General features: G+C 45.4%; 4 protein-coding genes across 4 annotated transcripts in view; all 4 read right to left on the bottom strand.

The window, feature by feature from the left end:
* Positions 1–14,866, bottom strand: part of LOC128300325 (putative transcription factor SOX-15) — a 53,844-nt gene extending 38,978 nt beyond the window's left edge. Inside the window, exon 1 of the mRNA XM_053036348.1 lies at positions 14,823–14,866. Coding sequence (XP_052892308.1) covers positions 14,823–14,866 — 44 coding nt within the window. The remainder of the gene's footprint in view (positions 1–14,822) is intronic.
* A 1,269-nt stretch (positions 14,867–16,135) lies between these two features.
* On the bottom strand, positions 16,136–17,569 carry LOC128300336 (CLIP domain-containing serine protease B4-like). Its single transcript, XM_053036359.1, has 4 exons — positions 17,312–17,569; positions 16,862–17,238; positions 16,527–16,798; positions 16,136–16,467 (listed from the first exon to the last, which is right to left on the bottom strand). The coding sequence occupies exons 1-4, from the start codon at positions 17,567–17,569 to the stop codon at positions 16,136–16,138; spliced, it is 1,239 nt and encodes a 412-aa protein (XP_052892319.1).
* A 1,396-nt stretch (positions 17,570–18,965) lies between these two features.
* On the bottom strand, positions 18,966–20,000 carry LOC128306929 (CLIP domain-containing serine protease B15-like). The gene is made up of 3 exons (XM_053044606.1): positions 19,734–20,000; positions 19,404–19,660; positions 18,966–19,340 (listed from the first exon to the last, which is right to left on the bottom strand). Exons 1-3 carry the CDS (start codon positions 19,989–19,991, stop codon positions 19,061–19,063), a joined length of 795 nt encoding a protein of 264 aa, XP_052900566.1. The 5' UTR covers positions 19,992–20,000; the 3' UTR covers positions 18,966–19,060.
* Positions 20,001–20,181: 181 nt separating this feature from the next.
* On the bottom strand, positions 20,182–21,764 carry LOC128306859 (serine protease 29-like). The gene is made up of 4 exons (XM_053044491.1): positions 21,400–21,764; positions 21,041–21,339; positions 20,698–20,981; positions 20,182–20,628 (listed from the first exon to the last, which is right to left on the bottom strand). Exons 1-4 carry the CDS (start codon positions 21,646–21,648, stop codon positions 20,294–20,296), a joined length of 1,167 nt encoding a protein of 388 aa, XP_052900451.1. The 5' UTR covers positions 21,649–21,764; the 3' UTR covers positions 20,182–20,293.
* Positions 21,765–25,423: the final 3,659 nt, after the last annotated feature.

Consider the following 25,423-nt stretch of genomic DNA (forward strand, 5'->3'; position numbering starts at 1 on the left):
TCTTACGCGTTGAACATATGGAGCACAGAGGAAGCCCAAAGCTGGTGACCATTGTTTATCGACATTGTTCTCAACAACGTCCAAACATTTCCCTCTGGAGGACAAACCCAAGCCAACAAAAAAAAACTCCCCTCTCCCCTCACGGATGCTGTTTCTCCGCGCGAAAACAATCACATCGTGGACATAATGAAAAGCGTAACGTTTTTAATTTACCAAATTGCACTCTACGGCTGCTCTAAATGTGATTCGTCAACAGTTGACTGACTGACGTCCAGCTGCAGCTTTTAGCACAACCGATCATTCGCGTGCGCAATCAAACACGCAAGCAAAACGTTTGCGATATCCACTTCAGCCGATTAAACGGTGGTTCGGGAGCGTAATGTACAGAGGAGTGAGCACTGTGCAGTGTATACTACCCCAGTTCGCGGTTTGATCAGTACTTCCGAGTGGTTTCGCCGAGAGTGGTAAGATTAGCGCCCCGGGACCGAGACCACTGTTTGCGATCCACTCGAATGTGGAAGAAATCACGAATATCGGTGAGAAAGATGCCGCTTGAGCGTTATTTTATTGCCAACCGTCCCAGGCCCGGGAAGCTTGGAAGGGGGAACGACGCTTGATATTGATTCTCGTCTTCAAGTGTGACGACTTTCGGTGTTTTGTGGCCTTTGCCGTGCGCCGAGTGGTGGCGAACTTATCGGTGAGATTTGAAACCGATATGCTTCCGGTAAAGTTATCTACCGCAAGCGGCTATTTATTGCGGTGAAAATAAAAATTTCCCACCAGTGATTGCGTGTTGCGGGATGGTTTTGAAGAATTTATGATTAAAATTAATTTTTAAGATTGTACAGCAAATATCACCAAATATCAATATCACTCTCATTTACTGCTAGAGCTTTGAGGGCCTTGGATTGAGTTACTTGAGAGGTAGCTTGACTATTTCTTTGGATCAATAACTTACTAGTTGATACCAGTTTTGTGATGACGTGCTAGAGTAGATTTATATGACGCAGCCATGGGGTGCAGTTGGAAGAAGCGATTTGAGCAGGAGAGACAAGACAGGTACTGATGTCTAAATATCATCTGAATTTAGACGACATCTAGCGACATGTGAATAAAAGTGAACGAATGTCCGCAATTGCAGGATCTCTTGAGGTTGCCATTGAAGATATTAACAACTCTGTTGAAATTAGCGAAACAATTGAAGATATGCGACTCAGCGGTTCAGCTGACACGGGGCAAGACTGGTACATAATCCTAGACTAGTAGAGATGCCTGATATAGCAAGGCAAAAGGGCTATTCCGAGTATAGAGCTAATAATGGTCAAGATGATATTCGATCGACATCCTTCAGTATATTAAAAAACATCGAAAATCCCCAAATGACTTCAAATATTTGTAAATGCAATAGAGTTCTGCTCATGTGAAGTTCGAAGTGAGATTTGAACTCCAACGCAGGATGTTCCTTCGGGCGTTATCGATTTTACTGTTACTGACTAAACTCTTTTAAGGCGTCTTATGCCGTACTTAAATGAACACCTCACGGTTCGCAACGTTCACAGCGTGGTCTCATTGATCATTGTCTGCTTCGAAAGCGATCAACAACAAAATTTCCCCCTGCCCAGTTGTAACCGGCACAGCGGTAAGGAAAACAAAAAAACAAGAAAGAAAGCAAGGGAGAAAAAACCTCACCAACCCAAAAATCAATGCTCCAAAAAAGGGCACCCAACATTCCCCCGCAAAAGACGGGAAGCTTGAAGCTCGGTGCGGAACGGTGAAGATCTCGCGGTGGAAAAAAAATGCAAAAGAAAAGGAGTAGCAATATCTGGCCTGACATCCGAAGGATATATGTCACACGGCATTGATTTATGCTCGTGCAGCGTCGGTGCAGCGCCCGACCATCGAACCATTTCGCCCGATGTATGGATATGTATGCAAGGGGTGCGCACATCTACATACCCGCTGGGATAGTCGCGTCGGCCGTCGGCCGATATCCATCCGATACGGTCCGAAAAAGGGACGAAAAGAAAGATCGAAGTTGCGTATGCGCTTTTGATGCCCCGCATCACTGCATCGGATGCAACCCCGGCCGGCCGGGTGATTGTGGGAGACACAATATCCAGATGACACCGGTGGACCTGGTGGCCGACGGTACACGGACGGTTGGGACGATTTGTGTTTCAAAGGAGATTACAGCCTGGAAGCCGCTTCTTGGCTTCAGCTGAACAATCTTTGCACCCATAGCTTATGACGGTACGACCGGGCAGTGTTACTGAAACCAGGGACAAGGTTCTGAGCATAATAAGAAGGCAATAAGCATACCCGGGAGACACCCCGTGTGTGTGTGTAGATGGGACGGGGGAGGTTAGAATGTGCACGATTATTTGAATTGCCAATAAGCGAAATGGTCTCAACGCGTGCGCAAACGCTCCCCTTTCCGTTCTCCACCTGAGGTGCAGGGGCTGAAGGAGCTCCACCCTTTTGGGGTCCCCCTTTTTTGGCGGAGAAAGATCGCAATCTTGCAAAGCGCACACGGACACCGCAAACGAAAAGCCCTTATTGCTGCCGCGTGAAGCAACAGCCTAAAAGAGAGAGAGAACGATCGACAAACTGCCCCGAATGATCCTGATCCTGTTGCGATGCAGTTCGTTCGTCCTTCGCACTCCCCGAAAGGAAAGGCTCCAAACGGGGGAGGAAGCCAACATATTGCTCACCGATCTGCTCAGGGGGTCACAAAACATACAAAAAATAAAAACGACGAGTCGGCAAGAAAAATCTGTCCACCCAGCCGAGATACAATTTTATGCTACAGTTTTTCCTCCTCCTGTATTTTTTTGTATCATGTTTTGTGTTTATTTGTTCTTTTCTTTTTTTGCTGCTCTTTTAGCTCGTTTTTAGTTAAAAGTTTGTGATTCTTTTTTTTTTGTTACATTTCTTCAACTTTTGTTGCTCTTTAATGTTTTACCATTTCCCGTGCGAGTTCTCGGTTCTTTATGCCAACGGGCCCGTTTTCGTTTCTAGTTCTGACCGGTGGGCACCGGTGAACGGTGACGTTTTTCTTGGTTTTGTTTTTCGATGTCCGTTGTGGAGTTTTTCCGTTTTTCTTTCAGTTTCATTTGATATTCTCGTTTGCCGCAAAATTATGGACGAAGCTGACCGATGGTGCAGATTTTATGCTGATTTTATGCTGCGCGGCATTACGTTTAAACAAGTGGTAAAGGAGCGAACGGAGGGAGTGAAATGGCCCAGGGAAGGGACAAAATATGCGCAAAATCCTGGCGTTCACGTTTTTGGAGGTATGGATTCTGTCCGTCGCCGAAGGATTTCTTGAAACCGCAAACCGATAGAAGGAGAACCGATCGGATGCCGAACTTGCCGGGCCGCGTTCGATCGGGAACTCAAGGATCCCGGCCGATACCAGGAAGATACCGGCAACTGTTGGACGTGACGAATATGTATGCTACACATATTTTACTGTGCTTGGAGTGCGATGCAAAGGGAGCTGCTGGTTTGGCGTACCAATGCCAAATCTAGACGAGATTTATGGTGATACGCTCTATCGGGCTGCGGCAGAATGTCGATAATCGTCTACATTCGCATGTCTCTCGGTCTCTGATGTCCTCTTCGTCTGAGCATCTGAGTCTCTTTCGCGAATGGTGACGAAGCGGAGATTTTGGAATCAAACCTTTAGACTTTTGGCAGCCTTAGACGAAATGGTTCTTTGCATCTTTGCAAACATTGCTCTCAGAACCTCTAAAACCCTCCAACATTCTTCGCATCGAAAGAACCCCAACGGTAAACCCTACTCCAACGGTCGTAAATATGTGCCGACAAAGCTCGAGAAGCCGAGAAGTCTTGTGTTTTATTTATCCAAACTAACGGATCCGCTCGGAAGTTTGGTAGACTGTTTATCTGATTCTTTAAATTAAATAACTTTGCATCTACGTCGAAACCGAAGCGTCCGAAAAAAAACTGGGAAGCGGTTGGCAACGTAGCGCTGACGGCTGTCTCATTTGACTGCGTCGCGGGATTATAGTCCTGCGACGCGATCATTCCGTTCTTTTCAAAGCGATCGTCGTCACCTTCAAACGTTCTGACACGCTCAGCTGACTCCCGCGCACGCTGACGCATTCAGCGTCTGGACTTTGCGGGTTTGCGGGCATGCGGGTCGCACGAGAAAGAGCAACCTGCAACTCAGGGGTCATCAAAGTACCCACTTGCGCATCGCCACTTGTGTGCGCACCCACTTGTTACAACCGAAACGAAACGCTGACCCTTTCGTAAAGACGTCGACCCATCCATCCGGGTTTGCTTGTTCGCGTGACGCACCGCACTACGCACCGGACCCGCGGCGCATTGGAAAGGAAACCGATCGACAGACAGCAACAGCAGACGGCAGCAGGCAGAGACCCGAGTCTCTCTTACGCATCACCAAGCGCACCTCCGCAGGTTCATTTCCGATCGCTATTAACGCTTCCGGTGAGTAGATGGATGGATGGATGGAGAGGTGAAGGTGCAGGACAGCGATCTATGCGAGTACCCGAAAAGGGACAACGAAACCGAACACTTGCATAATGCAAACGGGAAGTCAACATTCTACCACGTTTCGATCGTACAATATTATTACCTTGTGAGGTGTTGGAAGATATTGGGTTTGCTGCTAGAGGGACGTGGAAGAGCATGGGCAAGAGTCGTTTTTATCACCCGTTTCGTATCGCACACGAGAATGAGTGTGTTTTCAAACATGTCTTCAACACCCTCAATCGAGTCGAGTTGTGCTTCTTCCGTCTTTGGAACTTGTACAACATGATAATGCAACATATGTGAACATACTTCAGGAATATGTCTGCCTAAGTTGAGATCTTTAGTTGGTATTATGTCTCGACTTTTGATGTTTTGTACAGTGAAGATCGTAGATCGCATCTCATCTGCTATGTCAGCATTTCAAGAATTTTTAGGATCAATATCAGCACAGGTATGGCAATTAAACTTCAGAATAGCTCAATTTGACGTTCAATAATAGCTTCTTACGAAAATTCAGTTCATGTGTCCTCCTGCCTCTCAGCCAAAGTACCTCATTGAAGACTCCCGTTTTATCACTTTCAATAATCATCATCCCTTATCAGCAGGCACCCGCTGACCCATCGATATAGCGAATCAAGTGTTTTCGCCCTCCAGACACCTTGCCTCGCGCAGCAGTTCGTCCACTGAAGAAAGCGTTTGATTGCGGTACCACCCGATCATCATAAACCTGCCGCTCATGCGGCTATCCACCGGTCGTACAGGGGATTTACTTAGAGCCGGTGGGATTAGTGCGCCAGTGCTTCGATCGATTGGCGCTGGAGTACGCGCATTCCGGTCGTCTAATCACGGCGGGACTATCGAACAGTCCCAAAATATCAATACCTGAAGCAGCGCTATCGAAGTGCAGTGGAATGATTTATGACCGCACGAGCGGCGATGACCGGAGGGCGTGATAGTACCCCATCAACGATTTGGCAGGTCTATCAGGGACGCGCCTGACGTCACGAGCAATAACATCCGGTCGGGTGACCTAACCCCAAAACGCCCGAAAAGACAGCTGTCGCAAAGAGTTATCGTACCGTCAAGGGAGAAAAGAACGTATCTCCGTGGAGCTCTATCTTCAACATATGCGTCCAGCGCGAGGATGTGGGTCAGAATAAGCTGGAAAGATTTCAACATTCTCGCTCGTTCTGATAAAGATCTCACCACGGCATGTCACTTTATCGATGCAGCACACGTGTTATCGGTGTCATTAAGCAATTGTGGAGCAATTACAACCGTACACCGCGCACCACGATCACGATCATTCGATCGTTCATCTGTGGAATCCGACAGCTAAACGAAACGGAGCGAAAGCGAAGAACCAAACAATCCTCAGGGAATTCTTCTTCTGGCGAAGCAATGTCGCGTCCAGACAGAATGACAATCAATCACGGATGTTTGAAGGTTTGTGGGGATGACAAAAACGGGCACACGATGTACATGAAGATATTTGCAGACTACTTAACACAAACTGAGATATTTGTGGTATATTTTTTTAAAGTTGAAACTTCTGTCTTCTTACTCAGCTGTAAACCTGCAGTAATATAAGTGCTCCTCTGAAGATACACAAAACATCTACCCAAAGTCAGTTCGCGTGACTTCGGTTTGGCTCACTGGAAAAGCGGTAGAAAAAAGAGGATCGTCCGTTCTATAAACTCCCCCGAGTGTCGTCATCCTCGAAACTCCGTCAACCGGAACGGAAATGGTCAAAACCAAACCCCTCGCGCAATACGTTCGCCTGTAGCCGAACCCATTCGTGCGTCAAGAGTCACAGTCAAGAGTGGTTTGTGGTATGTAAAGCGTTAGTGTGCGTGAAGCACAACACCTTTTGCATCTTGTAATATCACATAAATGAGAAATAATACAAATCATTAAGCGCTGGAGGTGAAACACCACATTCATACAGAGCAAACACGGACGCTAACCGACTAGAACTAATAATAATGCATAAATTGCACGGAAGTCCAGTCTGGGATGAGAATAGCTTTACAACATACCCTCAACAGTTGTTTTTCACCTCATCAGGAAACGCAAATAGGACAACAAATCTAGCTAAATAGTTCTACCGTCGTAATCATCATCATCTGTCTGGCTCTGGCTCTGGTGGCGTTTTAGACAACCGCGCAACCAGTGACGCATCGCTTCACACAAAATGCCCCAGCGCAATCCAAATCCGTACGCTGGAGGAGACAATCTAATTTACGCCTACCAATAAATTGTCCACAATAATAATACCAGCGCACAGGCCAACATGGCAAGAAGAACAAGGTCTAACCGAATGCTAAATTTGCTGGCTGTCAAAATTACTCCATTACCTCGCATTTTGGGTGTTCGATGAGCCACTCTGTGTATTACGCTTAGAGGGGCGTGTATGTGAGGAGTGCTTTTTTTTACCATCCTGACCGAGGCAAAGAGTTGAGTCTAATACCCGAGCTTAAATTGAGTGAAACACTTTCAATTTTGTGATGTGTTTTTTTGTGCTAAAAAAGCTACAAAGCAATGCCCCCGACCATCGCAGCGTAATGCGTAAAGGACAATTAATTTGTACCGAACCGAACCAGCCATAACAGCCACCTACAATTTGGAACATCGGGTACAAAAAAAAACACACATACACTCCTGCAGATGGGGACACTCATCTGCATGCCAGTAATCACCTACCGAGCCTTTTCCTTCGCCGTTTCCTGGCCCGCAAGCCCTCCCAAACCTTGAGAGCTCGTTAGAGTGACAGACCAAGCGCGTCCTTTTTGGCGTAGAAAGAAGCAACAACAACCCGAGGGTCGTCACCAGTGACTGGCTGTTTTCGGTTGTCATTCACTTTGTTTGGGATCGGTTCCCGCACACCACTTCGCCCTTACCTGTTACCCGACCCACCCTTAGCCGCGACGTAATCACAAAACTATGAAGCGATTAGATTTTCCACGCAACTGTGACAACAGCCGAACCAGAGCTAATGTTCGCCCACCGCGGTACATCCCGCCGTTGCTGTGTGCAATCGTTTTAATAGTAAAAGTGAGAAAGTTTTACCACTTACCAGCCCGAACCGTAACGTCACCGTCACCGATTATGCACCGTTTCAAGGGTAGCGCGGTCGAGTTGCGGCGTTGCCTAAGAATATGTGACGGGGCAGCAGAGCAGCGTGCGGAGCTCCAGGAGTGAAAGTTTTTCGATGGGTAATGTACTTTGCAATAAAACGGTCGTCTTTAACCTGCACTAATGGGGTGGATAATGGATGCAAGGTGGAGACGCTTAAGTAAACTGATGTGGCGTGGCTAACTTGCGGCGTATTTAGTTGAAGTTATCTAATTACCGTAATTCTACGCACATCTGAATGTACGCTCTTCGAATATCTGTTAGCTTTCTATAGTTTTTTTTTTTTGTAAAAACATAATGATTGATCACGCAATTTTTCATGAGAGTTCCAACTGGTAGTTGATACAGCTCCAACCGATATTGCAGATACAGCTACAGAACAACGCTATCAGTTAATTTGTAATAGTTATTTGAAAAATTCTTGGACAACAGTTCCTTGAAGAACTTCAAGGCTCCATCCAGAAGCAACAAATTTTTAAATACCCACAGGATATCAGGAGTTGTAGCATTGGGATCGAGTCCTACTTAAGAAGTAGTATCCAAACCATATGCATAAACAGACAGTATTCTTCTTGAGATCCCGCATGCTAGATCGACACCTTTTCGATCCTTTTCAATATCCCCACTACAGAACGCATAAGTTATACGCATCCACATCATTCATCAAGTCTCCGAAAGGTTCCTCCAAAATGGCATGAGATTTAGTGACAAAACATCTTCCAGAAGTCATCTTCATCGAGCAGTATGACGTGAAGGCCAGATGTGGTCTCTTGAGCTTGATTTATGGATTCGTTTCATTATGCCATAGGAACAATACCCAAATTGAGGATCTATTTCAGCAAGTTTGATGATGCACAGCGCTTTGAGCTATTCAGGCAAAAATAATTGATCTCGCGTCTCTTTTACTTAGAACGATGGAAGTAGTTCCACTTATTCCTGAAATAAATCTGTCGGTTAACTCCTCAGTTAACTCCTCTTGCAGTCGTTGATTGTCCGGTATCGTTCTCAACACATATACCCTACTGTAATGGTTGCTCAGCGTGCAAAATATGTTTAATAGTTTAAATTGAAAGCGTACTTTTCTCCATTCCTTCCGTTACATTTGCTTCGTAGCCCTCGAATTAACCCTCGCTACACACGATTTTCTTATCTGGTAGAAGCAATTTCAGCTTAAAATGTTTACCACCAACTGCCGGCCACATTCCATTCCAGTTACGGCCCCTCTCCCAAATCACACATTAGAACCGACACCGGCCACAATCTGCCGGCGGAATGCTCCGGTACACATGTCACCTTTTACCGGGCATCCACGGGCACACCAACGGAGCCGCCATACGCCCGGACTGACGGTAGCGGTGACGTTATCGAGCGCCACCAGCAGCCACCACGCATTGGAGGCGCATGTACTTTTAAAATACCGACAAGATTGACTACGCTGCCCTGCGCAAACCCTTAAGGACGAATGTACGATATCCCCTCCCCCACCCCCCGCCCACCCTCATGCAATCCGAGTCATACAGGAATTACAACCAAGTTGCAGCTAAAGCTAATCTCGTCGCGTCTCGGAAGCATGCCGGAAAAATGGCCAAAGCAACAAGCCAACCCTGCAGCATATTTCGGAACTCCCGGTGACCGGTTGCGCATTTAGCTCGATCAAAGAAAGCACTTAAGTTATTAAAATTATTATCAACGTCCCATAATCTTGCACACACACACACCCCGTACCCTTCCCGCCACCCCCGCTTACGCCGCCTTGGTGTGGGGTTTGTACATGTGAGTTAGCTTCTTGCGGAGGATGTTCGCTTTGGGAAGGGCTTACCCCCGCGATCGGACTATTTATATTTGTTATTCTTTACTTACTGCTACTCTGCACCAGCTTTTGTTATCAGTACTGAGGGGTATGTTATGTTGTCTTTACTTATTTTCATTTTTTTTTGTTGTTGCTCTCGCTCGTTTGTTTTAAGCTTGTCTTACTTTGTGCACTTTACTGTGTGCAACTGGTTTTGCGAGATCTTTTTTTTTATCAACGCCCGTTTTTATGTCTTGCTGTTTGACTCCTTTTTTTCCTCGTCTCTACTCTTTAGTCACCTCTGATCGAGAGCGTTTTTATTGATATTCTTTCACCGGGCAAGCTTTCTTCATGTGCGCGCGCGTGTATGATACAGCGCTAATATCTAGTTTGCGATCCAATTAAAATCCTTCGGAGGGTTCTGTGTGTGAGAGCAATTTCCACCCCCCTGTTTTTCCACCCACTCTTCCTTCTCGTCCTTCCCGCTCCTCTTTCTTCACTTCGCGCAGAAAGAATTGGCTATAGCTGGTAAACGAAGCAAATAAGAAACGAAAAAAAGGCTGCAACAACTTGCCCTGATCGGCGGAAGCCGCGAAACTTGTTGCCAAGATCGCGAAAGATCGCACCGAAGTCGGAGCCGGTTCGTCGGTGGAACGCGCGAGTGACGACAACTGGACGCCCTTCGGAAAAATGTTTCCTTCCCGTTCACGCGCTCTCTCTCTCTCTCTCTCGGTCGCGGTACGCTCGAGGATCGCATCGAAATGCGCGAAGCGAACAGCAGCAAGCAAAAAAAAGCATGCGCTTATCCAAATATGGACACGAGCTTACAACCTTCCCTTTAAAGCGGCAAAACCCGCAACCCGTCCTCGATAAGCTAAAAATCGACGTGCCGCGAGATCGTCGGCGGTATTAAATCCGCGTATGCCGAAACCGCTTCCTCCTGTGACGTTTCGCCCTGCCGTAATCCGTTCGAGAATTCTTCATCACCTAACCGATGGCACCGGGAGTCAATTAAGCTCACTTTATAAATTAAAAGCGAGAAAAATGAAACGTTCGCGTACGGGTGGGAATTTATTTTGTTCCGGGGAGCGTTTTTTTTTCTTCTCTTCACTTCGCAATAGATATATGCACTGTACATCCTTTTCACCGTTCACGCGCGGCGCAGCTTCACCAGTGCGCTAGTAGGATTTAATAATTAATCGACATTTTCATCGCGCGCGCGCACGCAGTTTCGCTTCGTTATGGGGCCCGGGATAGGCCAAAAATGGAACATCATCATTTCATATGCAACGGCACAGCTAAATTAAAGGGTACAGATTTTCCATCCATATCCCAACCCAAAGCCCGGGGAACGTGCCCAATGGGATGCATCTTAATTACGAAAAAAAATAATAAACTCCACCATTCGCAACGTGAAGGTAATGCACCTCGCGGTGTTTTGTGATTTGCTGACTTTATTTATTTTGTTTCCAACTTATAGCCCCGCACGTTTTCTGTTGTCGTCTTTCGGCAAATTCAGCTTTCTCGCTTTTGCATTGTATTTAATTTCGCCTTCTCGGGCCGGGACATTTGGGGGATCGTCGCTGTTTAATTCTGTCTGTCCGATTTTTGTTTCCCATCGCCTTTCCGGTTGCATATTTTAAACGTTTGTCAAAGATGCTGTTTCAAAAAACGGTCAACTTTCTCCCGCTTTTTGCTGTTGTTGTTGATTGTATTAATTTTTTTTTTGGTGCTTGCTATTAAGCTTCTTATTAAGGTCCGCTAATAAGCTTGTTGACCATGAGGAAGATGCCGAGTTGGAAATTAAAATTCTATCAGCGCGCTCGAGGATGAGTTTTATTTGGACGAATCAGTTGCTAAGAATTGCTAAACTGAATTGCAACCCATAGGTGAAAGTGGAGTTCCGTTTACGAAATGTTTCAAATTTTCTTGAGGTACCGTCTTGAGGTACGGACTTCAGAAGTCATATAGCCTAGCGATCAACAGTTCCAACCCAACGCACTCCATTAAAACATTTGAGACAGCCAACACAGACACCATAATCCACGATCACTGCGATCGATTTGATGAATGAAACTTGTTCGAAATCAATCAATCACTGCATCCATCGACCAACGTCGCTAGAACTTGTTGTTTGGTCGCTGGTGTGGCACCGGAAATCGCCCATTTCGGACGGACCACACCCTCGCGATCGATCGTACGCGGATTCCTGCTGGCATTTTGGGGTGATGTGTTTTTTCGGGGTGTTTTTTAAACGATTCGCCTTCGTCCCCGTGCGCTCAGCACAGAACGGAGCAGAACACGAGTCCCAAAAATAAAATAAAACAAAAAAACGTACATGAACATCCCCCATATAACCCGCATCGTATGCTCCGTCATTCTCGTCATCGTGCGTCTGCAGGCGCAGTGCGCGCGCGCGACTCGTCCGAGATTCTATCGTCGCGGGGGAAAAAGGTGCCATTTGACGAAAGATCAAAGATCGGAGAGAAAATTTGTCAGGCGGTTGTCTACGACACGTCGCCCTTCGCGATGGCTTCGAAAAGACGCTGCAAAAGCTCATCAAAGCGGATGACGATCGTACGCGTGGGTGTAAATTGCTGAGACCTTCGACAGGCTAGCGAGGCGGGGGACACCCTTGGGCGCGTGATACAGCGCCACGCCACGCATAACCTGTAATTCCGAAATTCGTGCCAGAAAGCGTCACTGTCCTGGTGCCGCGTCCGGCGTCTCGAGTGGGCATCGAACGGATCGATCGGGTGAAGAGGGATCGAAAAATCATCTAGACGTCGGTTAACCCTTGGGGAAGATCGCTTATCGCGATCTTCACATTTAATCTGAGCAATTCCATTTCTGACTTTTTAAGTTCTTAATGCAGAAAATCCTATATTACTTCAGTTATAATAATCGTTATAATTCCACATCTGTACAACGGCTAGTGAGCCGAATGTCGATTCTTTGACAATCTTTATTACGTTACTCGGAACAGAATAAATAAAATATGATATTAGATTTGTTTATAGTTAGACTTTGTTCAACATCAATAATCGAAATCATTACTTCTGTTTTTGAAGGCGATTACAACATTTTAATATATCTCATAAAGACTGCGATTTATGGGATCAGCTTTATTGACAAGATTTCAACTCTACCTGATATTTTATTTGACGATATTTATGACACTTCCTATAGTCGCGAGGAAATATTGCTTAGTAAGATGTAAGTATTAGTATGATCAGAATCATATTGGAAGCAAAATTTGTTAAATCGAATTCTGGGCTCAGAATTGGCCCTTGCCCTTTAGATCATATGGGATCCCTGAACGTAAACGATGCCAAAAATCGATGTGTTGTAATTTAAGCTCTTATTTATCCCTAATTAAAGATTGTACCATCGTTCACCTGTATCGGATAGGTGTCCAGCCCAACTAGGTTATGTTAAGGAGAACATAAAAAACCACGAGATAAGGAAGGCGACAGAACATTCATATTGCAGACTAAATTTAAAACCACCTTATTGTTAGCATTCGCACTTGGCAGTTACTTGTATAAATTGGTATGCAAACAGATTTGAAAAATATGGAATTAATAAACCTCTCCCGGACAGTTCGTAACTTTAATAGCAACTTTTGTTCAAAATTCTTCTCTTATTTTTTAATTGAACACTCAATTCCATCCAGAGGTCATCCCTTCGATGGATGCTGTATTACCTCAAGGGTTAATAAACACTTCCGCACATCATCTTTCGCTGCAGCAGTGCCGTGTAAGTGTGATTGTCGCCGAGTTGTTGTACGTAGTGCAAACCAGCATCTCAATCGCAATGATCGCACACACGATCGTACCGGTTCGATGCCGATGCGAAAAAAAGCGGGAAGAAAATTATACAAATTATCTTTTATAAGCTCCAATGAAATGTTTGTTTTTGTTGTGAATCTGTTTGTTCTTTTTTTATTCCTTATTCACCGCATTTTGTTTCTTCAAACCCTTTCTAAGACGAAGGTCTGTCGTTTGTATTCTTTTTCTGTGTTGCTTTACTTTGCTTGTTCCTTTCGTCACCATCCTTTTTCGACGGCATCATCACACTTCCGTCAGGATCGGTTTGAAGATCGTTACCGTTTCCTCCCCCCGCCACCGAATGGTAAGGAACGATCGTATCGCGGACATGATGTAAATCCGGTCCCATCATCATCATCCGCATCTTCGTCGTCATCCGTCATAAACGACGTTCGTGCAAATGCGCGTGGTTCGGCGTGATGTCACATGATTATCGCGCACCTTCAGCCAGCCACAGGCGCGGAAACGCAACCGGGACGGGCAAATTTGGATGCAAATTATACCCTACGGTTTAAAGTCTTAATTTCAGCATCGTTCGTACCGTTCGATGGGCTTAAAGGCTGTGTATTTTATATATATATATGTTTACATTTCCCTGGCACCATCTTTCCAGTGTGCGCGGTGTCGTCTACCGTCTGTCATGAGGATGGCGCATGGAGGCTCAGTTGCGCGCGCACTTTATTGGTTTTCTTCTATTGCATCTCGTTCGCATTAGCTGGTTTTTTGATGATGAACAAGGGCACGGACTTTGCAGTTTATGGGCATAAGGCACATACCACAAAGATAATTGAGATAATGCACCACGGCACAAGAAATGCGCAACGCAACGCAACACACTTTGTTGCCTGCTGTTGCATTCTACGTCGGGGCTGACAAATACTGTAACGGGTACAATGGTTTTTCGTTTCTCTCCGACTAGAAGTTGTTAAAACGCGCCACTAATTTTATGAATATCGAATGGAATTGTCGTAGACGTGCTGACGTGCTGACGAGAGACGGCGTAAAGTTCCACAACAGAGCTCCACAACATGATTCATTAGGATCTGGTTTGAAGCACCGATGACACTTATGTGTAACTAATAAACATTTACATTCTTCGAACTTGCTAATGGACGTTAATCTTTATCGTTAATAGAATCATTCAATTGCAACTAATTCGCCGCGATATTTGCGGAAGAGTTTTTGTTGCGCCCTTAACTTAAGGCCTGAGAAAAGAAACATTTAATTGCACCTTCATCATCCCCGTCATCATCCACGCCATGTAACAACCCCGTCTGTTTACCCTGTCTTGCATTAGGTGCTTCATTCACGGAAGTGCATCACCAATTCGCGCGATTTAAATATCGCTGCATTCCGTTCGGCGGTTGCGCATGATGAACCCATCGCCAGGTGTGCACATCGGAACGGAAACGAATTAACATGTTTGGTTGAGCAGACGTGTTTGACAGGCTTTTTTGTGTGTCTTTTACTAAAATTTGTGTCACTTTTCCTGTAACATCTAAGTGGTAGAAACGAAACCCAAATAACCGCAGTAGATGTACACTCACTTGTAATGGTTGTATCCGGCATCACGCTCTCCGTCCGATTCCATGGTGTTTGGGTGTTGGAGATGTCTCCCTTTTGAGTTCTACCGAACAGAAGGACACGGAATGAAGTCACCAAAACAAGTTAAACCTTACACTGAACTTCAGGTTTCTGAACTCCACTTCAACACCCAGAAAAATAAAGATTCGACGCGCAAAATGGGCACACTTTTGCTTCGCTTATAAACTACACAACACACAGCAAAATCACGGCGTTGATGCACGAAGATACTGCACCCATCAGCTGCATTTGATGTATTTATTTTTGAATGTAAAGGATTTTTTTTTCGAAACACAAAACTTGCGCTACTTTTTGAAGTTTGAAATTACACACAGGGCAAACCACATTTGTGCGGTGGTCAACACCTGCTTCACTGCTTCCACCAACTGGAACAGGCACCAACATTTATTGATTCACCATTAAAAGCGCCCTTGCATTGGCGGCATCCATTGTTGGACACGTTTCCACGGTTGGCTTTATTATTGCACTGGCTCTAATCTAATTTTTGTATAATTCTTGCACCTATATTCAATCACCCGTCACTGGTATGTTTAGTTCCGTACACTTGGTGCCGTACGCTCCTGTGCCACCGAATAATCTCAACGATTCGCTGCGGTGCAGGCGACGGCGAACAACGCGAATCGACGTGAAAACGGCACGCTCGAACGACGAATAAACTGCGGCAGCAAGCCACCAAAAAACAGACGTGCGATGCGTGCGCGGGTTGCTCGGTGAGTAACGAATGAGTGAACGGTTTTGCTCACCTCACCTTCGGTTTGGCTAAGCTTGGCGCACGTCAAGCGTAAGCGAGAGAGTAAGCAGCAACACCGATCAACAGCGGCGTAACAAGCGAGACGAACAGTGCTGTGCATGGGAGATCGGCCGCTTACGCACACCTGAAACGACCAGGTAAATATTGCGTGCGAGTAAGCGAAAAGGGAACACACGCTACTGAGGTGAAAACAGGATGGCTACACTGTGAGTAAGGGTTTTTTTTTTCTGTTGGATAAAAACATATATACTCGCTTGTTCTTTCACCTGGGACACATGCTATCTCATGGGAACGTGGCTGATTTTCTCCTTTTCTTGCTGCCTTCCTGCTCTTTCTTACTAGAAAAATAAGAAAAAAACCATGAGCGGTAAATCACACCATGTTGTTTTGATTTGAAACATGAAAATTAATATTTATTTAAATTGTATAAGCTTCCGCTACATAAAGGAAGAATTCTTAGAAAAAACTAGACATTATTCTTATTCACATGGCATTCTCTTATTCTTATTCTAAATATTGAAAACGCTTCAAACTGAGAAGAATCCAACCCAAGTACTCTGACACTCTCGCAGATACGCTAGGGTCAGTTAGCCAGCTACATTTGGGCCCAAAACCAACCACACCGACCACATAGTACTTTTCCTCGTGAAATTTCAGCAACGGTGCTCCGGAGTCCCCCCTGCATACGTCCTGCCCCTCACTGTTACCAACAGTGCACATGACACTATAGAACATACTTGGATCGAATCGTGGAAATTTCCACCTGAGGAAATTGCCACATAAGTCCTGCGATTTAACATTCAACAATACTACACCCTTCGAATCGCTCCAATTTCCTGCAGAAGAAAACTACTTTTAGTACACTGCGTATGGACAGAAGGCAAAGGCTACTCACCGCTTTCGTTTGTGCCCCAGCCAACCGAATGAACACGTGTATCGTGGGATACGCTCTCGTCGAGAGTGTAATTTAGCGGCAGACAAGCTGGCACAACGCTGTCGAGGTCTACCGTATTATTTAACCAAATAAGTGCTATATCATTTGCCCGAGCGTGAGGATTGTACTCTGGATGAATGATGAATTCTGCAGCACCGCGCTCCTGACATTCACCAAGTACCAAACATTGCTGCAGTTTGCTGACTTTGGATACGCCGAAAAACAGCTTGATACTAGAAGATAAAGATGAATCAAAATTGAAGCTAGTCGATGATTCCAACCACTCCTTCACATACTTTTCTTTGGGTAATTTAAATACACAATGAGCTGCGGTCAGTACGAAGCGTTCCTGGATCAAGGTTCCCGCACATCGGGAGGGGGTTTTGCTGTCGGTCTTATTAATCTCCAAAAGAACTGCCCACACGTGAACATTATTGTCGTCTGTCGCATCCGAAATGATGTTGAATCCGAGATTGCTCTTTTGACCACAATACGGCGGTAGCACATCTCTGTAGTGATCGTATCTGACAGTAGTTCGGGTGCTGATCGTAGTAGGTTGTGCTGGTGTTGGTCTTATGGTGATCGGCATTGGAGCAGCAGTCGTTGTTGCTCTTGTTGTTGCAGTTACAACCGTTCTTCTTCCTGGTGATAATGTCGGGGTTTCACAACAAACCTGGAACAGCAAACAAAACACAAACATTTGCAAACATTCGTGATTGCGTATGACGGTTCTCATGCACACATACGATCGGATCCAATGAATCTCCATCACTTCCACAGGCACTCAATACGGCTGTTAACTCATCCGTTTCCGACTGGAAGACAATTTTTCGGTTCCAAATTTCATATATCTTTGCACAGTCCTTTAAGCGGATACATCGTCCAGGGCTTCCAGTTGTAACGATGCATTCCTGATTCACCTGTTGCTGTCCGAGCGCGAGTGCAACCAGCGATAGTAATAGGAGGGAAGGTACTGTAAACACGGAAAACCTAACACGGATCATGGCACACTGCAGAAACACTTCTGTGATAATTGCAACAGGTCAACCTCGAACAAACCACGGTTCACACTCAGTCCGGACGCAATCGAACAGCGGGATGCTGCTGATTGTAGCTGTAACCGTTTACTGAGAACGTTATCATCGACCTCGGTAAATGGGACCCAAGTTGTAGCTTAAGATCGCATCGCACTACCACTATTATAGGACACACCCGGGGTATATACATAACAGAAGGTAGTGTCGTCCCGAAGGAATTGGGTGCTTGATTGACGCTGACAGCATTTTTGGTAAGACAAATCTTAGCTGCAATGCACGAAACTTTTTTCCGGATATATTTAGCAACTGGCCAACATTTTGAACAAAGTCCGTATAGGATACAGGTCGATGCATATAGTGTAAAATGACAAGTAGCCGTGGGAATTTTGTTGACAGTTAGATGAAAAATTGTTTGCGTTTTTCGTCCTTACAAAAGTGTTCCTACGCAGACGTGAAGCTTCCGAAGACCGGACTAAGCGGCTATTCTGAGGCCCAAACCTCAAGTAACAAAGTTGATACAAAGTTCAAGTTATGACCCAACCTGATCTGTTCGCGTCACTCACTGACAGCCACTCGGCTTTGGCAAGCGACTGTCATGTGTGCGATGTATGCGTGAGTGTCCCAGGGCGCTGACAGCAGGATCGGGTCAGTGCGCAATCGACATCCCCATTGTCAAAGGGACACCATTTCTCATGACATCTCACTCTAACACCATGTTGCTGTCCATGTTGCTTTCTGGGTCTTGGGTTTTGTGACATGGGAACGCAGTTACTAGAATACTATGCATGCAATTTTCATCTTATGGATTCCAAAAAAGTTAATCAACCTTCAAAAATCAAAAACATACAAAATTTGTTCAAAATTAGGTACGAGTATTTACAATACAAGCAGTATTCATCGACAGCAACAACCAAACCATTTGTCACCTTCAAAAATAAAACACCTTGTTACCTTGTTCGAGCAGTAAATCATACCGTGTTGCTTTGATTTGAAACATGAAAATTATTATTTATTTGAATTTGATAAGCTTCTGTTACGGAAAGGAAGTATTCTTACAAAAACTAGACTCTTATTTCGTTTACAATCATTCAAAAAGCTTTAAACTGAGAAGAATCCAACCCAAGTACTCTGACACTCTCGCAGATACGCTAGGTTCAGTTAGCCAGCTACATTTGGGCCCAAAACTAACCACACCGACCACATAGTACTTTTCCTCGTGAAATTTCAGCAACGGTGCTCCGGAGTCCCCCCTGCATACGTCCTGCCCCTCAACGTTACCAACAGTGCACATGACACTATAGAACATACTTGGATCGAATCGTGGAAATTTCCACCTGAGGAAATTGCCACATAAGTCCTGCGATTTAACATTCAACAATACTACACCCTTCGAATCGCTCCAATTTCCTGCAGAAGAAAACTACTTTTAGTACACTGCGTATGGACAGAGGGCAAAGGCTACTCACCGCTTTCGTTTATGCCCCAGCCAACCGAATGAACACGTGTTTCGTGGGATACGCTCTCGTCGAGAGTGTAATTTAGCGGCAGACAAGCTGGCACAACGCTGTCGAGGTCTACCGTATTATTTAACCAAATAAGTGCTATATCATTTGCCCGAGCGTGAGGATTGTACTCTGGATGAATGATGAATTCTGCAGCACCGCGCTCCTGACATTCACCAAGTACCAAACATTGCTGCAGTTTGCTAATTTTGGATACGCCAAAAAACAGCTTGATACTAGAAGATAAAGATGAATCAAAATTGAAGCTAGTCGATGATTCCAACCACTCCTTCACATACTTTTCTTTGGGTAATTTAAATACACAATGAGCTGCGGTCAGTACGAAGCGTTCCTGGATCAAGGTTCCCGCACATCGGGCGGGGGTTTTGCTGTCGGTCTTATTAATCTCCAAAAGAACTGCCCACACGTGAACATTATCGTCGTCTGTCGCATCCGAAACGATACGATATGTGGGTTGATGTTCCCGGGTCGTACCGCAAAGCACTGGAAGTTTCATTTTTCTTGCTGGTGATAACGCTGGGGCTTCACAACAAACCTGGAACGGTAAACATAAAAAAATAAGATTCGCACATTCAAGATTACGCACGATGAAGCGCATGCACACATACGATCGGATCCAATGAATCTCCATCACTTCCACAGGCACTCAATACGGCTGTAATCGTTTGCGGTTCTCCAGGATATAATACTTTACGGTTCACTAGCCAAGCTATCTCGGTACAATTCTCCAGCTGGATACATCGTCCAGCTCTTCCGTTCGGGAGGATACATGGCTGATTCGCCTGTTGCTGTCCGAGCGCAAGAACAACGAGCGATAGTAGTAAAAAGGAGAGTACTTCCAACACCGAAAATCTAACACGGATCATTTTTCCATGTTGAGACCACGTTCGTAATACTTCTAGTTCACTTGAATGAACACAACAGAATGGCGGGATGCTTCTGATTGTAGCCGTGATCGTTTACTGAGAGCGTTATCATCGACCTCGGGAGACCGAGTTGTGTTTTTAAAAGTAAATCACTGACCGAGATACCACTACCACAGATAACCTGTTCAAGACTTATAAAGAGTGCGTTAATCTTGTTACAACAGTAGCATTCAGTACGTTTATTTTGGTTCTTTGCAATCTCTTTCCTTCTTTCCTTTAAAGTTAGTGTTTTGAATACTATTTTACTTTCTGCCCTGCCTGCTGCGAATAACGTCCACAATCCAATCGGTGTACTGCTGCACGTTAGTGGAAACCACCGGGAATTCGCTGCTAGTGGTATCGACTCCGAAACTGATCAATCCAATCAAGAACCAGGTTCCTTCCTTCCGATACATCAGTGGACCACCGGAATATCCTGCGAACGCGTCATGTCCGGTGATGGTGATGGTGCAGATGTTACGTTCCGTCACCAGCACCCTATGCACCAGCGCTACCATTAACTCGTCCATACGTGCTTGACACAGTTGCTGAGAGATGCGCTCCAGCGTTACCCACTGCTTCCTGTTACTCGGGTCACCTGCGATGAACGCGCAAAACAGTGCGTTAGATACATTCTCTATAGAAAAAAGGTCTATAGTTATTTCACCGTTGGCATTTACGCCCCAACCGAAGCAGCTTAGGGTCCGACCGGCAGAGGCATTCTCATCGTGTGTGGCACCCAACGGGATACAGATCGGTGTGGGCGAACCGTAACCGCCCCGAGCGATGGTCTCATTTAACTGTAGCAAAGCAATGTCGTGATCATACGTGGTACGGTTGTACTCCTTGTGGATGATGACCTCCCGCACGTACGTTGGGTTCACATCACCCTGCAGCATCTCCAGAACAGGGTCAAATGTGACGCGTTGTGCATTTACGTACAAAACTATTCTGAAAGTGTCCACCAGCTATAAACCACCCAACTGCAGGCAAACATCATCCTAACTTACCGGTTCCGGTACGGTTCTCGCACGCAGTGGGCCACTGTGAGGACGTACTCGGGTGTGATCAAACTGCCCACACATCTGCTGAGCTTAGTCTTACCCGTGTACGTTATAAACACTCCAAACGAGGTGCCTAGTGAAGCTCTTCCAAAGGACTCACTGCTCATTCCAAGGCGTGTCTGGAGACAGTCTTCATCGCCTGGTGCATTATCCTCTTTTATCTTTACTGTCGTCCAGGATCGTTTCGGAAGTTTCGTTGTAGATCTTGTGTCCCAACGAATATCTCCATCCGCACAACAAAATTGCTAGACGAAAACACACCCAATTAGACCAGTTCTCGGAAAGGCGCCCAGGGTTCCGTATACCTCCGACTCCGGGGGACATGCACCTTCAGCTCCTGTTAGTAAATTATTCTCCTGCCGGTTAATGTACGGCTTGTCCAGTATTGCTCTTAGTTTAGGACAATGTTTCAAAAGCACACACATTCCTTGCAAACCACTTGACGATCTACATATAGCTCCACTCTGCGGCTCTATTTTGCCAATCGCGAACGGCAGCAGCACAAACACTAGAACACACGTCTTTGTATGTTTGCGTTCAGTGCCCAGGAACATGATGCCTCACCAAATAACAACAATCACCGCCTCACAGACATAAATCTTATGTAGAACCACCGGCAATATAAACGGCTCTCAGCTGAGTCAGAAATTAATTGATGATCAGTGCTGCAGCAAGGCCACGGTTGTGATTCCCGCGACAGACGCAAAACAACTGTATCAGCTTGAGCAGTTGAATTGATTTTGATGCGTTGAAAGTTCAGTCTTATCAGCACAGCACCAGAATGGGGAAATCCCATTCGCCAGCGCGTCTTGGTAGATGTTTCCGGGTGTAACAGTCCCCTGCATCATAGCTAAAGCAGTATTTGTGACCATTAAACAAAGATTGCGAATTAAATGAGATTTCTGGTGATTCAGGTTGGGTGCGAAACTCGCATCAGTCACGTCTCTCTTTGACCGGTATTTACAAAACTCAGCAAATGTTATTTGAGAATGTACATTAAGAACCACCAAACGGATTGGCGTACGCTGAGCCACTCATCCCTTTTTGGACCCTCAAAGCATGAGCAACCGATTGCGGCATTATAGAGCAGGTGTCACGATAGCACCGCAACGGTGTCCGTTTAATTCCGACGGCTAATTTCGTCAGTTTGGTTACGACGGACAGCACCAAAAAGCGGCAAAGATATCCACACGGATATCACCCGTGGCTTAGAAGTGGAAACAGGAAGTGATGCAAATGAAGAAAACACAGACATCCGACGATCAGTCGCGCTAACTCGTAGCATGTGGACGACGACATCCGTTCGTCTCGTTTGGTCCCATCGATTGCATCGAGTGCAATCGATCGCTTGAACCGAACAAACAGTTCACTGACCGGGCTCTCTGGTACGTCTGAGCCCTCCTTTCCCGCATTCTCTAGACCTTCGACGACTCCCTTCAAAAAGGTTACAGCGGTATGGTGGCCTAAGAACAGCGAAGAAACAGTCGGATATTGTGTCGGATATCTCTTGCTCCAAAAAGAAGATGTTCGTATTGCTCCCCGATCGTATCTCGTGCCTAGCGCCACTCCCCCAGTTCGTTCGATGTGCAGCGTATGTCTTTAGCCGATTCTGTAATCTAACACACCGTACCAATAGTTGCTACGCGTACCGTTTCGAACCCCAAACTCCTCGGAGCACTCGGAGGAAATGTTGAAGATCTTTCCCGTGGCCCACACGGGGATAGAGATCCTCGCGCTGTTTGCTCGCGTTGACTGTTGGCCTATCGCATCCAACCGATCGCATCGCTCGAGGGAATGGAAACCTGGTTCTGGTGGGCTTTTTCCACCGTTGGTCCCTTCATGCCATACAAAGTGAGAGAAGGAGATGGCGAGGAAAAAAGGGGAAGTTGTATGCAAGGGCAAGCGGAATCAGACGAACCTATTAACAGATTATCCGATCGCTTGTTGAACCTGGCCGGTGTACGCGTATCTCTTCCTGCAGAAAGCTCCGACCAGTGAGGGCATCGGGCGGAAGATAATTCATTAGGAAAGCAGTTAGTACGCGCAATCAAGGTGGAGCGTGCCACGCGTGGGGTTGATCGATTGCGATACGACGGAAGGCTTATAATAATTTACTGTTCCATCTGATCTGAGCCGATCGACCATGTATGGGCATAGAGTCGTGTGATGCTGTGTTCAGCTGTGTTCTTTGCTTGAGGTAACTTTTAGGTTAGTTATCACATTTTAAAGGCTGTCTACCAAATTTGTGTAATACGTGGCTAAATGCTATCTAAACAATATCGGTAATTTATGAATGTATCTACAGTAATACCGTGGAACTAAGCTACATCGCTTTAAAACCACTCGACAAGGGTGTTGCCAAAAGACAACCCCCGGCCAGGAGCATTGCGTGCGACTAATCGACGCTCCGGTTTTTTTTTTGCGTAACTTTGTTGCACACGCACGTAAGGGCACGCATCGGCGGGCGCAAACGGAACGGAATGTCGTGTGCAATGTGCGCCGATTTGGTGCACGCAACGAGATGTGATCGAGGGACCGATTCGGTTCGAATCTGTGGCAGACTTTTTATTCCCCTGCCCCACTACTGCCAGCCCATTTTCTTGCTCGCTAATTAAGCGCAAAAAGCCATCAAATTATCCCCATGTCTGCTGCCACGCTGCCGTAGGTAGTTTACTGATTCTTTGGGTAAAGGAATGCCACAGACCTCGCGAAAGACTCACACGGAGTGCATGCACTGTACTGTTCGTTGCTCAGCAACGAGGGGATTTGATTTAAATCCATCGCCAATATTCAAAACGCAGCAACCAGAGCGTTTTTTTTCTTTATCTTAGCATCTTAGCAGCCTGAGAAAATACTTCAACTGACGAATAAGATCAAATACAGTGCCAATAGCTGTTAATCATGATGCCACTATGACTATATTTAGGATATAAGGGTCCTCGAGCATAAATCTGAACTCCCAGAAATAGAACGATTCTTTGAACATTGTTATTGTTCGTCTCACACGGTTTGGAGAAGGAGTTGTACCTACCCATTGTGAATTCTTAAGCATAGCTGACGTTTGAAAAATTCCTGTCTACAGGAAAACGAACTGACCGAAAAATATCCATGAATGTCCAATTCCCTATTTTTTTTACTACAAAAGTTTTTGGATCAATATGTATATTTATATTGTCAATGTAATATCTTTTTGTTAACATTAACTACATTCAAATGAAATTTCTCCTCAGTTTGCCATCTAATGACTCATAATCTCTTTTAATGCAACTTGTCTGAAAAGTGCTCTAGTTTCAAGAAATTACTCAACTACATGTGCAAAAGCTACATCTAATCTATTTCCACCGGGGTTGGAAAAGTGACTTCGAAAGTGAAATTTCCGTATAATTTCTACAGTCTCCCTTCACTCTTGCAATGGCAATGTACAAAAGCTGCTTACAAGAAGCAGCAAAAAAACAGGCCACGAACGCATTTGGCCCTCAGCTTTACAGAGCGGAAAATTGTCCACGCTCCGTTCGGTGGGCCGTTTGTTTGAATAATGCCTCCTTGGCGATCCGTTCCAGTGTAAACGATGGGGTTACGGTTGCGCAAGAAATTATTCCGACGACACTTCACGTGCCAGGAGCACGATGGCCTCGAAAGTGAAAACGGGCATGATGTTGACTCATTGCAGCAGGGCATGATGGTGATGCATGGACCGTACCTACCATCTTAATCGATTGCAATGACACCGTATCGACGCATCAGTGGGATCGCCCCGGAGATGACTAATGGAAGTGATCTAACACAGGACGTTGATCGGATTTTTATCGGATCGGCTTAAATGTATTACTTTCTCAGACATAATTCTACATGTCCACTAGCAACAAAGAACTTGTGAAATCCTGAAGTAGTAGTCACGGAGTAGTTGACAGAGTAAACAATATATTGCATACTTTTAGGCGCATTCACGTAGTACAATCGCAAAGAAAGTCGAATGCAGTCTGAATCGCATAAAACAATCGATGAGTTTTCTTAAGAATTACCTTAAACTAGTAAACATCTTGCCCACACGGAAGCTCATTAAGAATATGAGTCATTTAAGATCAAATATTCAGAGGTACCAAGGGGTTAGACACTCTTCCACGGACTACCAAACTTTTCCGTATATGCCACACTTCTCTACCCTCAACTCATTAACGCTATGGAACGGATCGTGTAATTTAATGGCATTTCGTAAAAGAACCCCCCCTGGACCGTTCGAAATGGACGGTTTCGATGAAGTGGAAAAGTCACGAAAAAGCCAACATCCACAAACCAATTAACCTAGCACGGGTAGGCATAGTTTAACAA

The sequence above is a fragment of the Anopheles moucheti genome, chromosome 2 (genome assembly GCF_943734755.1).
Source record: "Anopheles moucheti chromosome 2, idAnoMoucSN_F20_07, whole genome shotgun sequence".
Classification (NCBI taxonomy): domain Eukaryota; kingdom Metazoa; phylum Arthropoda; class Insecta; order Diptera; family Culicidae; genus Anopheles; species Anopheles moucheti.

Coding starts and splice junctions, on each gene's coding strand:
- LOC128300336 (XM_053036359.1), bottom strand. CDS start 17,569: ATGATCCGTGTTAGGTTTTCCGTGTTTACAGTACCTTCCCTCCTATTA. Junction 17,239..17,311: donor GAGATTCATTGGATCCGATC/GTATGTGTGCAT, acceptor TTGCTGTTCCAG/GTTTGTTGTGAAACCCCGAC. Junction 16,468..16,526: donor CTGGGGCACAAACGAAAGCG/GTGAGTAGCCTT, acceptor TTTCTTCTGCAG/GAAATTGGAGCGATTCGAAG.
- LOC128306929 (XM_053044606.1), bottom strand. CDS start 19,991: ATGATCCGTGTTAGATTTTCGGTGTTGGAAGTACTCTCCTTTTTACTA. Junction 19,661..19,733: donor GAGATTCATTGGATCCGATC/GTATGTGTGCAT, acceptor TTACCGTTCCAG/GTTTGTTGTGAAGCCCCAGC. Junction 19,341..19,403: donor TTTAAATTACCCAAAGAAAA/GTATGTGAAGGA, acceptor TTTATCTTCTAG/TATCAAGCTGTTTTTTGGCG.
- LOC128306859 (XM_053044491.1), bottom strand. CDS start 21,648: ATGTTCCTGGGCACTGAACGCAAACATACAAAGACGTGTGTTCTAGTG. Junction 21,340..21,399: donor CATGTCCCCCGGAGTCGGAG/GTATACGGAACC, acceptor GTTTTCGTCTAG/CAATTTTGTTGTGCGGATGG. Junction 20,629..20,697: donor TTGGGGCGTAAATGCCAACG/GTGAAATAACTA, acceptor CGTTCATCGCAG/GTGACCCGAGTAACAGGAAG.